The sequence below is a fragment of the Geotrypetes seraphini genome, chromosome 2 (genome assembly GCF_902459505.1).
Source record: "Geotrypetes seraphini chromosome 2, aGeoSer1.1, whole genome shotgun sequence".
Lineage (NCBI taxonomy): Eukaryota > Metazoa > Chordata > Amphibia > Gymnophiona > Dermophiidae > Geotrypetes > Geotrypetes seraphini.
Window position 1 is genome coordinate 36,260,280 of NC_047085.1, and position 13,154 is coordinate 36,273,433.

At 44.7% G+C, this 13,154-nt stretch overlaps 1 protein-coding gene across 1 annotated transcript in view; it reads left to right on the forward strand.

The window, feature by feature from the left end:
* CYRIB (CYFIP related Rac1 interactor B) overlaps positions 1–13,154 on the forward strand; it is a 418,393-nt gene that overhangs the window by 354,759 nt on the left and 50,480 nt on the right. The window contains exons 11-12 of the mRNA XM_033933027.1: positions 993–1,049; positions 5,013–5,132. Of these exons, the coding sequence (XP_033788918.1) occupies positions 993–1,049; positions 5,013–5,132 (177 nt within the window). The remainder of the gene's footprint in view (positions 1–992; positions 1,050–5,012; positions 5,133–13,154) is intronic.

A 13,154-nucleotide genomic window follows, 5' to 3' on the forward strand; every position in this document is an offset into this window, starting at 1 on the left:
GCAACCGGAGTCTTGGGTCTCATTCATGGTGCATCCTGGGATGCAGTGGAAGTGGCCTAAGACTCCGATTGGCCAGATACTTAAGTCCCCTCCCATCGGGGGGGGGGGGTTCAGGGGCAGAGGGTAATAGGCATCCCTCCTGCCCAGCATACTGCGGGGGTTGTAGCAGGAGGAGGGGCATCCCTCTGCCGGCTAACTTAGGGGGGATTTCCCTGCCATCTCTTCAGCTGATTGCAGCAGCGGGGATACCCTTAGCCGCGATCAGCTAGATGGGCAAGGGATCCCTTGGCAATTCTCTAACTAGTGTCCTGTGATAGGGCGCTGTTTAAGAATTGGGGCGGTTAGGGTTAGTTGTCCTGTCCCTTAGGGCAGACACAATTCTGTATAGGAAGCTGGTGTGCGATTCTCAGCTACTTCTTAAGTGCTGTTGAGACCAGCGTCTATACAGAATCTGCCCCAAAATACCTTCTTAATTAAAATGAAAATATAATCATAAATGAAAACGTAAGATTAAGGGTATTGTAAGAAAGCTTTTAGATACATGGGCACATTAACATATACACACCATTGACTTGAATAGCAGTATTCTGGAAAACTGATTTGTTTTTAGAGCCCTGGATGACTAAAGGCAAATACTATTGCTTTATTGGTACTAGAATTCAAATTGATAAGTAAAATGCAAGAAATATTAAGATGTATATGCCTAACTTACATTTCACTGCAATATACAGTAGTCTACTTTTTCTGTCAGGCAATAATGGAATATATTGAATAAAAGCTTATTTTTCTGAAACAATGTTTTCTGAATATAATTCAAATTGTAGAAATAACAAACTAGACTTGTAAGTTGTCAGGAATTATTTGTTTCCTCTGGACTTAGTTTGTTTTGCTTTTATTTCATAAAACAATCTGTTCATGTGTTTTTTCTGCTATTTAGATGCCCCAACCCACAGAATCTGAAAAAACAGATTTATAATCCAGGTGAACTGTAGTATTAAAAGATGCAGAAGGAATCTTGGATGATTTACAGTCATACAGAGGTGCTGGCCATGACGATTAAGAGAGGGTAAACTATTCTGCATTTTTGGATGTTTAATAGGTATCCAATATTCTATAAAACATTATTAATATTTTATCAAGACTTTTCTTTGTCTATTTCTAGTAATTTATTTAGTCAGATTGTATAACCATTGCCCATGCTTTTGTTCTGGTCCTTATTTGGCATTTGTTTAGTGTGCCATTATGGCCACAGTCTGTCCCACTATATATGGTCCACCCAGTATTTAATGACCATTAACCAGGTAGTAGCCCCTGCTACCAGGTAAGTGCTACCGATCAGGCTTTACCAGTGGTGGTATCTGAAATAATGCCACTGAAATCTCTGCAGATGGCAACTAGCATTGAGTAACTCTGGGTAGAGAATGACACGAGGACAAATTTTACCTCGTCCCCACAGGAACTCATTTTCCCGTCCCATCCCCGTGAGTTCTTTTCCTGTCCCTGCCCCATTCCTGCAAGCTCCATCCCTTATCTGCACAAGCCCACAAACACCTTTAAAATCATAAGTGTTCATAGGCTTATGTGGGTTAAGGCAGAGCTTACAGGAATGGACAGGGAAGAGCGACAAAACTCATGGGGATGGATGGGGAAATATGAGTTCCTTCAGGGACCAGGGAAAAATTTGTTCCCGTGTCATTCTCTAGTTCTGGGGCAGTCTGAAGATAGAGTGGCAATCAACCAAAGACCAGCAATAGTCAACAAAAATGTTGCCCTGCATTATCCAGAAGGTTATCCAGGTAATCATAACTTCCTATTTGCTAAAAGGTGAAGCAACCAGTGGTACAAAGTTCTTATGCCTTATGATACAATAAATAGAGAAAACAGAAGTGAAAGGCTGCTAAGGTATTTTTAAAAAGGAGGTAATATAAATGCCACATGCAGATATATGGCAAATTGGATATATTATGGTAGCTGAAAAAAAATATTAGATTGTTTTATGGCATCTTGAAATCCCCATAGGTTAAGTTCAGGCAGTTTTCAAGTGAGCTCTGGAAGCTCTGTGTAGGAGACTTGTCTGGGGGAAACAAAGGATCTACCACCATTATACTAGACACAGAACAGCAACCAGAGCACATGGTCTTGGAACACTTCACTAGCTATTAGTTTAGTTTTCAAAGAGCTCTATAAACTGAAGAAATATTTGTTATTAGTGTTCTATCTTTAGTTACTCTAATCCACATAACGTTTCTGTAAATGTTTGCTATATTATGTTTTTAAAAAAACTAGAACTCTTAATACATAAATATATAATCTTTGCAAAATAATTCTGCATTTTTCCTAGAGCCCCTTAGATGTTAGATCACTGTCAGTTTAGTAGACAAGTGATTTTCAACCCATTCTTCAGACTGTGCATTTGTAGGCTTTTAGGATATTCACAATGAATATGGATGAAAGAGATTTGTATTCACTATCTTCTCCAAGCCGAAGAGCCCTAGACACTTTAGCCTTTCATATAGGAAAGTTGTCCATCCTTTTTATCATTTTTGTTGCCCTTCTCTGATGCATTGTAAATAACATCAGATAAAGACCTGAATGGTCCTTTTTAGTCTTGCTAACTGTGCACGCCTTAAAATTCATGATATAAATTAAATTTGTCTATTTTCTTAGATATTTCTGGACCAGAGACCTAAGGTCTGCTCAGTCCTGTGCTTAGGTTCCAACTACTGGAGTCTGTGTCGAAGCGCACTTTAACCTATCTAAACCATCTCAGCTGTCGAAGTTCTCCTCACCCCATCTTCAACTGGATGGCCAATATGCGGGATACAGACCATGCAAGTCCACTCAGTACCGGCCTTAGGTCTTCAATAAATACCCATTATTTTATTATTAAAGATTCAGTGTATTCAATCCCATGCTTTTTTGAACTCTGTCACCGTTTTCTTCTCCATTATTCCTTTTCTAATTCTGCTATATCTTTTTTGAGATACGGTGACCAAATTTCACACAGTATTTGAGGTGCGGCCGTACCATGAAGCGATACAGGGGAATTCCTCTCTTTTCCTGTCCAGACTAACATACTGTCGGAATCCACTGTGTTGCACTGGGATGGTTCTCCTCTTTCCTACATGAAAGATCATAGAGAGTACTGCTAGATCTTCCTTATCTGAACCAAAGCCACTCCACCACGGAGTGCCTCAGGGTATCTTACTTTTCCCACTCCTTTTCAACCTCTATGTCAGACCAGTACTTGACATCACAGAAAAATACCAAATCAGAATCCACTCATTTGCTGATGACATACAGCTCTACATCCCCCTAGGTCAACACCGAGACACACAAATAAAAAAAACTTCACTGCTGCTTAACTGAAAAAGAACTAGATGACCGTAAATAAACTACAGCTAAACGCTTCAAAAATCGAACTCTGGATATACAAAGATACTTGCACATACCCCTGTCCGTCTTTCTCCTGGGGAAATGACACCATTATAGCCAAGGACAACATCCGTAGCCTGAGGGTGCCTCTTGACTCAAACTTATTGCTCTCAGTTCATGTATCCAAATTAGTGTCATCATCCTTCTACTATTTACGCCAGCTAAAGTGTATCCATGCATATTTCTCAGAACCTGAATTCGCCCAACTACTGTACACTTTTGTATTTTCCTGCTTAGATTACTGCAACGTGCTACTAGTGGGGGCTTACCTGCTAAAAACCCTTTCCCATCTCCAAGGTGTACAAAATGCTGCAATCCACCTCCTGAAAAACCTGGGCATTCCGCTACCATACCCTTGTACCAGCATCCATGAACTGGTGCTTAACCAAAAACATACCTTCAAAGCCCTGGTTCTTGCCTTCAAAACCTTCCACAAGATGATACCAAACTATATGGCAACAAAATTACAAATTTAAGTTCCCAGCCGACCACTGAGATCCCAAAAAGAGAGATGACTAACCCTACCTCCTGGTCGCGCTTTCATGACTGAAACAGCCTGCAAACGCTTCTTCGCATTTCATACAAGATTATGGCACATCATCCCTCCATCCATTAGATCACTAGACAGACTATGGAACTTCAGGAAGGTGGTGAAAACCTTCCTCTTTACTAATCCAGCGCCTTAATGTCCGGCACCTCAGAGCATCAGTGCCTCCACTTCCTAATTGATGGAACTCAAATGCCACTCCTAGTAACTTAAATGTGCCACCAAATGCCATTCCTAATATAACTTGTGTGTGCTACCTACTGTAACGTAGATGCTGTTTTATCAACCGTGGTTAGGCCTGTAATTCAGAAGCTGCACTATCATCCAGGTCATGTCTGTAACGGAGTTGCTTCATTACCAACTATGCTATGTCCGTCATGACTGTATTATCAACTGTGTCATGTTCTGATCTATATTGTGAATATATTCTCGTAACCCATTCAGGGCTCCTTTGGAAGGACAGGCTAAATGAATGAATGAATGAATTAATAAATATTTCCTAACATTCTATTTTCTTCTTAGCTGTCGCTGCACATTGATCCTTTTCCTGGGCAGTGACTACTCTAATGTGGAACCCTGCAACACGTAGCTATAGTTTGGGTTCCTCTTTCCCACATGCATACTTTGCATGTGCTCGCATTTAATGTCATCTACCATTTTGATTCCCAGTCTCACAAAGTCCTCTTGCAATTTTTCACAATCCTCTTGAACAACTTTGTGTCATCAGAAAATTTAATTATCTCAGTAGTTATTCCCATCTCTTGATGATTGATATATTTGTTATAAAGCAATGGTCCCAGCACAGACCTCAGGCGAACCCTACTATTTACTAATAATAACCCTACCACTGCTGCTGATTTTTTTCAAAAACAAAATAAGCTGTGAATGTCTGTTTTGAACCAAAAATTGCAGCATGATATATTAATTGTGTATGATATATTACTTTCCCTTTAACAAAGTAACTTGTTTTAGTATATGCATCTGCTTTCAAATAAAGATAATTAAATCACATTTGTTAATATTGCTAAACATTTTCTTTTCAAGGCAATACAACATGCAACTGATGAGAAGTTGCAGGAGAAAGCTTGGGGAGCAGTGGTACCATTAGTAGGAAACCTAAAGAAATTCTATGAATTTTCCCAAAGACTAGGTAAGTTTAAGACATTTTTCAGTTACATAATCCCTTCAAATGGGGCTATCTTTAACCTCAGCTGACTTGAGTTTCAATGTGTGTAGTGTTAAATCATCAGTTTCTAGCTTATTTGTCTAGTTCTAATGAACATTGTTTCCAGTTCACATGTAGTGTATTATGCATCCTCTTTATATGGCAGCATATGGTATAGATATCTAATAAAAGCTGAAAAGTATTTCACAGACATAAGGAGGAACTTGCAAAGCAAAAATAACCATTTTCCCATCAGATCCTTTTCCACATATAAGATTGGAGGTTTGATAAGTGACATTTGATTTAAAGTTCTGCATTAGAGTCTTGAACGCAGTGTAACCTTTGTTTGCTTGCTAGGTGAGCATCTGGTGGGGTTACTATGAGTTTCTGAACAATAAAGGAGTCCACACAATAGGAGTTCTTCCAGGCACCGCAGTCGTAGGTTTTCTCATCGACACCAATCTAAGTCAAAAGACTACTGCTCTAGGCATGCCTCATCTCCTAAAAGAACAGATTATGATTCATACCTCTCGGATCCAACATACTCTGATCCAAAGCTCTCAGCTCCAGAATCCTATGGTATAACTTCTGATTCTTCTCCTCTTCCTCCTAGAAACATAGAAACATAGAAAGATGACGGCAGAAAAGGGCTATAGCCCATCAAGTCTGCCCACTCTACTGACCCACCCCATTAAGCCTGAGTACTAATGACCTAGTTCCTTAACTTGACCCTCGTAAGGATCCTACTAGGACATCCCATTTATTCTTAAAGTCAATAACGCTGGTGGCCTTGATCACCTGCTCTGGAAGCTTGTTCCAGTGATCTACAACCCTTTCTGTGAAGAAATACTTCCTTATGTCACTATCGAATTTCCCTCCTCTGAGTTTGAATGGATGCCCCCTTGTGACCGAGGGTCCCCTGAGAAAGAAGATGTCCTCTTCCACCTCGACACGTCCCGTGATGTCCCGTGAGGTCTCCATCGGAGTTTGGTATTCACCAGATTCATCCGTCAAATGTAGTAAAGATGGACTCTGAATCGGAGCCGAGAGCTGATTTATTTGATGTCTTAGACTTTGAACAAATTCCCAAGGATTGTTTTAAATTTCCATTCCACCTTCTCATGGGGACACTATGTTTAAAAATTGGGAGATGCCTCCTCTTATACCTGTGGCCCCAAGAAAACTAGACTCCCTATACAGAGCCCAGGCATGTCCAGGGTTTGACAAACCTCAACTACAAAATCACTCTCTTAGTTGAGCTTGCCCTTAAAAAGATCATCCAGTACTAGGACATATGCCAGTGCTCCACCTCGGAAAGAGGTTCTGAACCCTGGACAAATTTAATCGACAATACTTATCAGAACACCATGTTATCAAGTCATATCCTTAGTTATAATTTTTATATGACCACCTACTTCAAGCAATTAATTCAACAGTTGGCCACCTTTGAGCAACATATTCCTGCAGATGTCCTTGAGCAATACCAAGATATAGCCCATAATTTGCTCGAAACAAGAACATTCATGGCCAGATCAGTGTTTGATGCATTTGATGTTACTTCTAGAGCTACAGCACTGTCTACTGCCATGCATTGCCAGGCTCAATTGTAGGTGTCTGGCCTGGACCCTAATGCCTGGGAGACAAACTGTTTGGTGAAAAATTGAAGAGGCCACTTAAAAAATGGCCAAACGTGAGCAAAGTATGACAACTTTGTCTATGACAAAATTTTCCAAGCCCCAGACTATTAGGAGATGCTATAATCCAGTGGATTCAAACTCGAACCCTTTCTTCAGGGCCACATTTTGGATTTGTAGGTACTTGGAGGGCCTCAGAAAAAAATAGTTAATGTCTTATTAAAGAAATGACAATTTTGCATGAGATAAAACTTTCCTTTTGGCTGTCTTAATAATAATGTAATTTATAGCTAAAGAGACATATGATCAAGAAACTGTTTTATTTTACTTTTGTGATTAAACATACCAAGGGCCTCCAACCATCTCAGACACTGGAATTCATTGGAGTGCTACTGGATATGACTCAAGCTTGTGCCTCCCTCCCTCAGCAGAAGCTTGACAATCTAATTTGCCTTTGCAACCAGGTGTCTCTTCAACAAATCATCACAGCGTGTCAGATGATGCATCTCCTAGGGCACATGGCATTCATAACATCGAATTTCTAGACTGCATAACCATAGAGTTCAATGCGGTTTACAAAAGATTACAAGTCTTCAATTGTTTTCTGAAATGTAGGTAAGAGTGCGATGTAAATAGCAGCTGTTGAAAGTCCTTATCATGAAATGCTCCCTGAAATGATAAGAGTATGATCATGGTACTTCATACTTTTACAGCACTTAATGGAGGGAAATACAAAGAGGGAATGTGATTCTCTACATTTCCTTTGAGAAGCTATTAGAAATCTCTCTGCTGAGTACAATGGATCCATGCCAAAGGCAACCTTATAGCACAAGCAGCCTAATTTGAAAACTATACAAGCCTCCACAGGAAGCCAATGCAGCTCACGATAAAAGGGGATCACATGATCAAACTTCTTCAGACTATAAACCAGTCTCACTGCAGTATTTTGAATGAGTTTGTCTAGTCACATTTTTCTTGTTACTCGATATATAGACTATGTTACAATAATCTAAATGTTCATTACCTCATTTACCCATCTTCATCTCAGGCCACAGATTCGCTCTCCCATCAACTCAGAGTCACCTCACTTCTTTGCCAATCTCTGCAGTGGTGGCTCAGTTCGACAGATCTCTCAAGGGGCCTACTTTTTCCATGTGCCCCGGCATCAGAATACGTTAATGACAGATGCATCCATGTTTGGATGGGGAGCTCACCTGGGCGGCCTTTGTACTCAAGGCACTTGGTGTATTCAAGAGAAATCCTTTCACATCAGTCCTCCTAAAACTGCAAGCAATTCACAAAGCGCTACAACACTTTTTTGAACCACCTTCTCAATCAAATAGTTCTGATACGCACAGACAATCAGCTTGCTGTGTACTAAGTGAACAAGCAAGGGGCACTAGACCTCATCTCCTTTGCCAAGAAGCAACTCAAATTTGGAATTGGGCCATCTCACGAAACATCTTTCTCAAAGCTGTGTATCTGACAGGCAAACAAAACATACTGACAGACAAGCTGGGCAGATACCATCAACCTCAAGAGTGGTCCCTGAACACGAAGATAGTACAACAAGTCTTCTCAACATGGGGAGCCCCTCAGATAGATCTGTTTGCATCTCTGCTTAATTACAAACTTCCACAGTTTTGCTCCAGCCTATATTCACCCCGCTGTCTAGAATTCAATGCTTTCCTGCTGGACTGGACAGACAAATTTCTCTATGTGTTTTCTCCAATACCTTTAATAGAGAAACTTCTTTTCAAACTCATATAGAAGCCAGCTGTTATGATTCTCATTGCTCTGAGATGGCCAAGACAACCCTAGTTCCCCCCTTTACTTCAATTCAGTGTCAAGGAACCCATTCCTATGCAGATTTTCCCAACTCTTCTCACTCAGAACAAAGGGTTCATCTCCACCCTAATTTTTACCTCACCCCAATCGCTAGCGCTCACAGCCTGGTACCTCTCTCCCAACTGATAAATTACTTTCAGCTTTCTGTTCCAGTATCAGCCATCATAGACTGTGGTAGAAAGCCATTCACACAGCGCTGTTATCATTTCAAATGGACTCGTTTCAACTTATGGTGTCACCAACAATCGTTACTCCCAGATTCGTGCCCTCTATCATCAGTGTTGGACTACCCTTTGCATCTCTCCAACTCTGGACTAAAGGCTGTTTCAGTGAGGGTGTTCCTTAGTGCCATCAGTGCTTTTCACCTTCCTCTCGATGATAAACCTCTGACTACATACCAATTAGTTTCCATATTATGAAAGGTCTATTACACTCAAACCCCCTAATCACACCTCCCAACAGTGGCTTGGGACCTCAGTGATATACTTTCCATTCTCATGAAGCCACCATTTGAACCACCGGCTTCTTCATCCCTCATATATCTTACGTGGAAAGTAGTCCTGATTTGCATCACTTCAGCTTGATGAGTCTGTGAGCTTCAAGCACTGGTTTCAGATTCACCTTATACCACATTCTTTCATGACAGAGTGGTCCTTTGTACTCATCCTAAATTACTACCAAAGGTAATTTCAGAATTTCACCTTAACCAGTCTATAATTCTGTGTGTTTTCTTTCTGAGACCACATTCACATCCAGGTGAATCTGCACTCCATACACTGGACTGTAAACATGCTTTGGCTTACTACCTAGATCAGACAAAGCCTCATAGAATCTCTACTCATCTATTCCAGACCTCTTTGTAGATTCCCTGGCTGACCGGCCAGAGAGAGCCCTTAGAATCCAGGCAATGGTGCAAAACCTCCTGAATCTTCGTGCCAGTTCCGGATGAAGGCTTGGGCAGATAACTTCATATACTTCATGGTGCCAATGAAAGACTCGGGCAACTGGAGGCCAATTCTGGACCTCAAGTCGGTCAATGCTGTGCTGAAAGTATCGTGCTTCCGCATTGAGACCATTCAGTCTTTGCGGTGGTGGCGCCTAGAGAATTTTTTGTCTTCCTTGATTTGACTGAGGCCTATCTTCACATTCCCATTTTTCTGGCTCACAGGGGGAACTTGCGTTTCATGTTCTGGAGGAGCATTTCCAATTCTCCGCTTTCCCCTTTGGTCTTGCCGTGGTGCCTTGCACCTTTACCTAGATGATAGTGGTGGTAGCAGTGCTTATCCCAGGACAAGCAGGCAGGTATTCTCACTAGTGGGTGATGTCATCAGACAGAGCCCGATACGGACGTCTCACAAGCACGTGTTGCTTGTAGAAACTTAGAAGTTTCGAGATGCCCGCACCGCGCATGCGCCGGTGCCCTCCCGCCCGGAGAGCCGGGCGTGTCTCCTCAGTTCTTTTCTTTCTGCGGAGCTGAGAAGTTCAACTTCATCATGCGCTAGCTGAATTCAGTTAATTTGCCTTCCATGTCCGCGTTTTTCGCTTTCTTTTAATTTCAATTGTAGTACATTTCTTTTTCAGTAAAAAAAAAAAAAAAAGATTATTTCCTCCGGCGGGTCGAACGGGCCGGCCACGTGGCTCAGGCCTACTGGCTTCGACCTCGCGGCGGAGATTTTCCGGCCTATGTCCCGGCCAATCACCGAGTTTAAAAAGTGCAGCAAGTGCCAACGCGCGATTTCACTCACGGACCCGCACCGACGCTGTTTGCAGTCCTGACCACATTCCGAAATCGTGCAGGCCTTGCTCTACCCTTACGGCACGCTCATTCAAACGGCGTTGCCTACTGTGGGAGTCGATGTTCAAGATGGACGCAGCTAAGGATCCTTCAGCTTCCACTTCATCTGATACCTCCCCGGTTCGTGCAAAACCGGTATCGACCCCTCCTGCATCGAGTGTGGTGAAACCGGCATCGTTCATCCCGACACCATCCACGAGCTCGACGTCGGTGCCTGCCCCGGTCTCCTCGGTTCAGGTACCTCTTCCTTCCACAGTACCACCAGTGGTCATCAAAGTGCCGAAAGCTACCAAGCAGAAGCACTCGACCTCGAAGGAACGCGATGTCCGTGCAGGAGGACCCCCTTTCGGTGCGGATCCCTCCTTATCGGCTTCGCTACGGTCCATGCTGGAAGCTCAATTCGTTGAGCTCATGCAGACCATCGGACCTGGGCTCATCGCTGCCATACAGGGTGACCTCCCGGTACCGGTCCAAAGGGGCGGTCCGCCCCCTCCCCCTCCCCCACACCGTTCGACCTCGACAACCGACGAGGACGAACGGGGGAGGGCGGCGATGCCCACGCGGCAAGCCTCGCTTACTGATATGCCGCCATTAGAGCCCATTACGCCTCCGCGCCAACATGGGACCAGACCTTCGATCGATAATCAAAGCCCTGGGCATAGTCAGGAAGAGTTCTTCCGCACTCCTTACCAGACTTGGGTAGCATCGCAAGAACCTGCATCGCAACCCCTGTTACGATCCACCGCTTCCAGCCCTATCCATCACTTGGGGGCCTCGGGAGACCATGCGATGCACAGACGATCCCGATCTCCGTCCCGCCACCGAGAGAGACATCGATCCAGACACTCATCCTGGCACTCTTCACGCCATTCGGAGGTGTCACCGCAGAAAAAACTGCAACGTATGGGATACCCCTCATCAGAGGTATCCCCACCGGAGGGACCGGAGTACGAGGAAACACCCGTACCCGACTCTCCTTGCCATTCCCCGATGTCCATGGACCCGGAGGCCTCTTCCTCCTCCAGCCCGTCTCACAAACCGACGCTGGCGGATCAATTGTCTTTCTCATCATTCCTCCAACAAATGGCGGATGATCTGGATGTGACCCTTGACACGGGCTCCCGATACTCCAAAGAGTATCTGGACACCATGCATTTACCTAACCCTCCAACGGAGTCGCTTCGGCTCCCTCTGCATAAATTGCTGGATCAGACCTTCATGCAGTGTTTCGAAACACCGTACTCCATACCGGCGATTCCCAGCAAACTCGATGCTCGATACCGCATCGTGCACCATAAAGGGTTCGAAGGCCCTCAACTCTCTCACCAATCCCTACTGGTCGAGTCCTCTCTCAAACGCTCTCATCCCTCTCAGGTCTATGCCTCTGTACCGCCGGGCCGAGAGGGGAGAACGATGGACAAATTTGGTAGAAAATTCTACCAAAACTCCATGATGGCGTCACGGGTGCTGAACTACAACTTCTTTTTCTCTTCCTATCTGGAGTTCTTCTTGCCGGTGCTCCGCAAGTTCACTCCTTTCATAGACACCCAAGCTCGATTCGAGTTCGAGGAGGTGGTAGCCTCCCTCTCCCAGTTACGCCTCCAGCTGATGCAATCCTCCTTCGATGCATTCGAACTCTCGGCACGTGCTGCCGCAAGCGCGGTAGCCATGCGCCGCCTGGCATGGCTCCGTACAATCGATATGGATCCCAACCTCCAAGACAGACTCGCCAACGTACCGTGTGCGGGAGCTGATCTGTTCGATGAGTCTATCGAAACTGTTACCAAGAAGCTGTCGGATCACGAAAAATCTTTTCAATCCATCCTGCGGCCCAAACCCAAACCTCAACAGTCTCGACCTTCCAGGCCACCCCTGATTTACCAGCGGCGTTACATGCCCCGACAAACGCCTGCTGCGAGACAACCTGCGAAGAGACAACCTCCCCAGAAGTCTCAGCAAAAACCCCAGCCACCGGCTGCACCTAAGGCTACCCAGCCCTTTTGACTCCCTCCCCGGGAGCATAACCGACACCGTTCTGCACCCCTCAGCCTCTCCCATAGGGGGCCGCCTCCATCTTTTCTACCATCGATGGGAGGCCATAACCACGGACCTATGGGTCCTTACCATCATAAGAGACGGATACTCTCTTCACTTCCATCGGGTTCCCCCGGACCATCCTCCAAGAGAGTATCCTTCAAGCTCGACACAGACCGCCCTTCTTCTTCAGGAAGTCCAAACCTTACTTCAGCTTCGGGCCGTCGAGCCGGTCCCGTCAGACCAATTGAACCGAGGGTTTTACTCCCGGTACTTCCTCGTCCCGAAGAAAACAGGCGACCTGCGACCCATTCTGGACCTTCGGGCCCTCAACAAGTTTCTGGTCAAAGAGAAGTTTCGTATGCTGACTCTGGCTTCTCTATACCCCCTCCTCGAGCAGAACGACTGGTTATGCTCCCTGGATCTCAAGGAGGCCTACACTCACATCCCCATTCACCCGGCCTCCCGAAAGTTCCTCAGATTTCGGGTGGGAAATCTGCATCTACAGTATCGAGTGCTACCATTCGGCCTCTCTTCGTCCCCCAGAGTCTTCACAAAGTGCCTGGTGGTAGTGGCCGCGGCACTCCGGGACAGGGGACTACAGGTGTTCCCATACCTCGACGACTGGCTCATCAAGGCCCCGTCAGCCCCAGAGGTCACTTCGGCGGTCTCGGCTACAACCAACCTCCTCCAGAA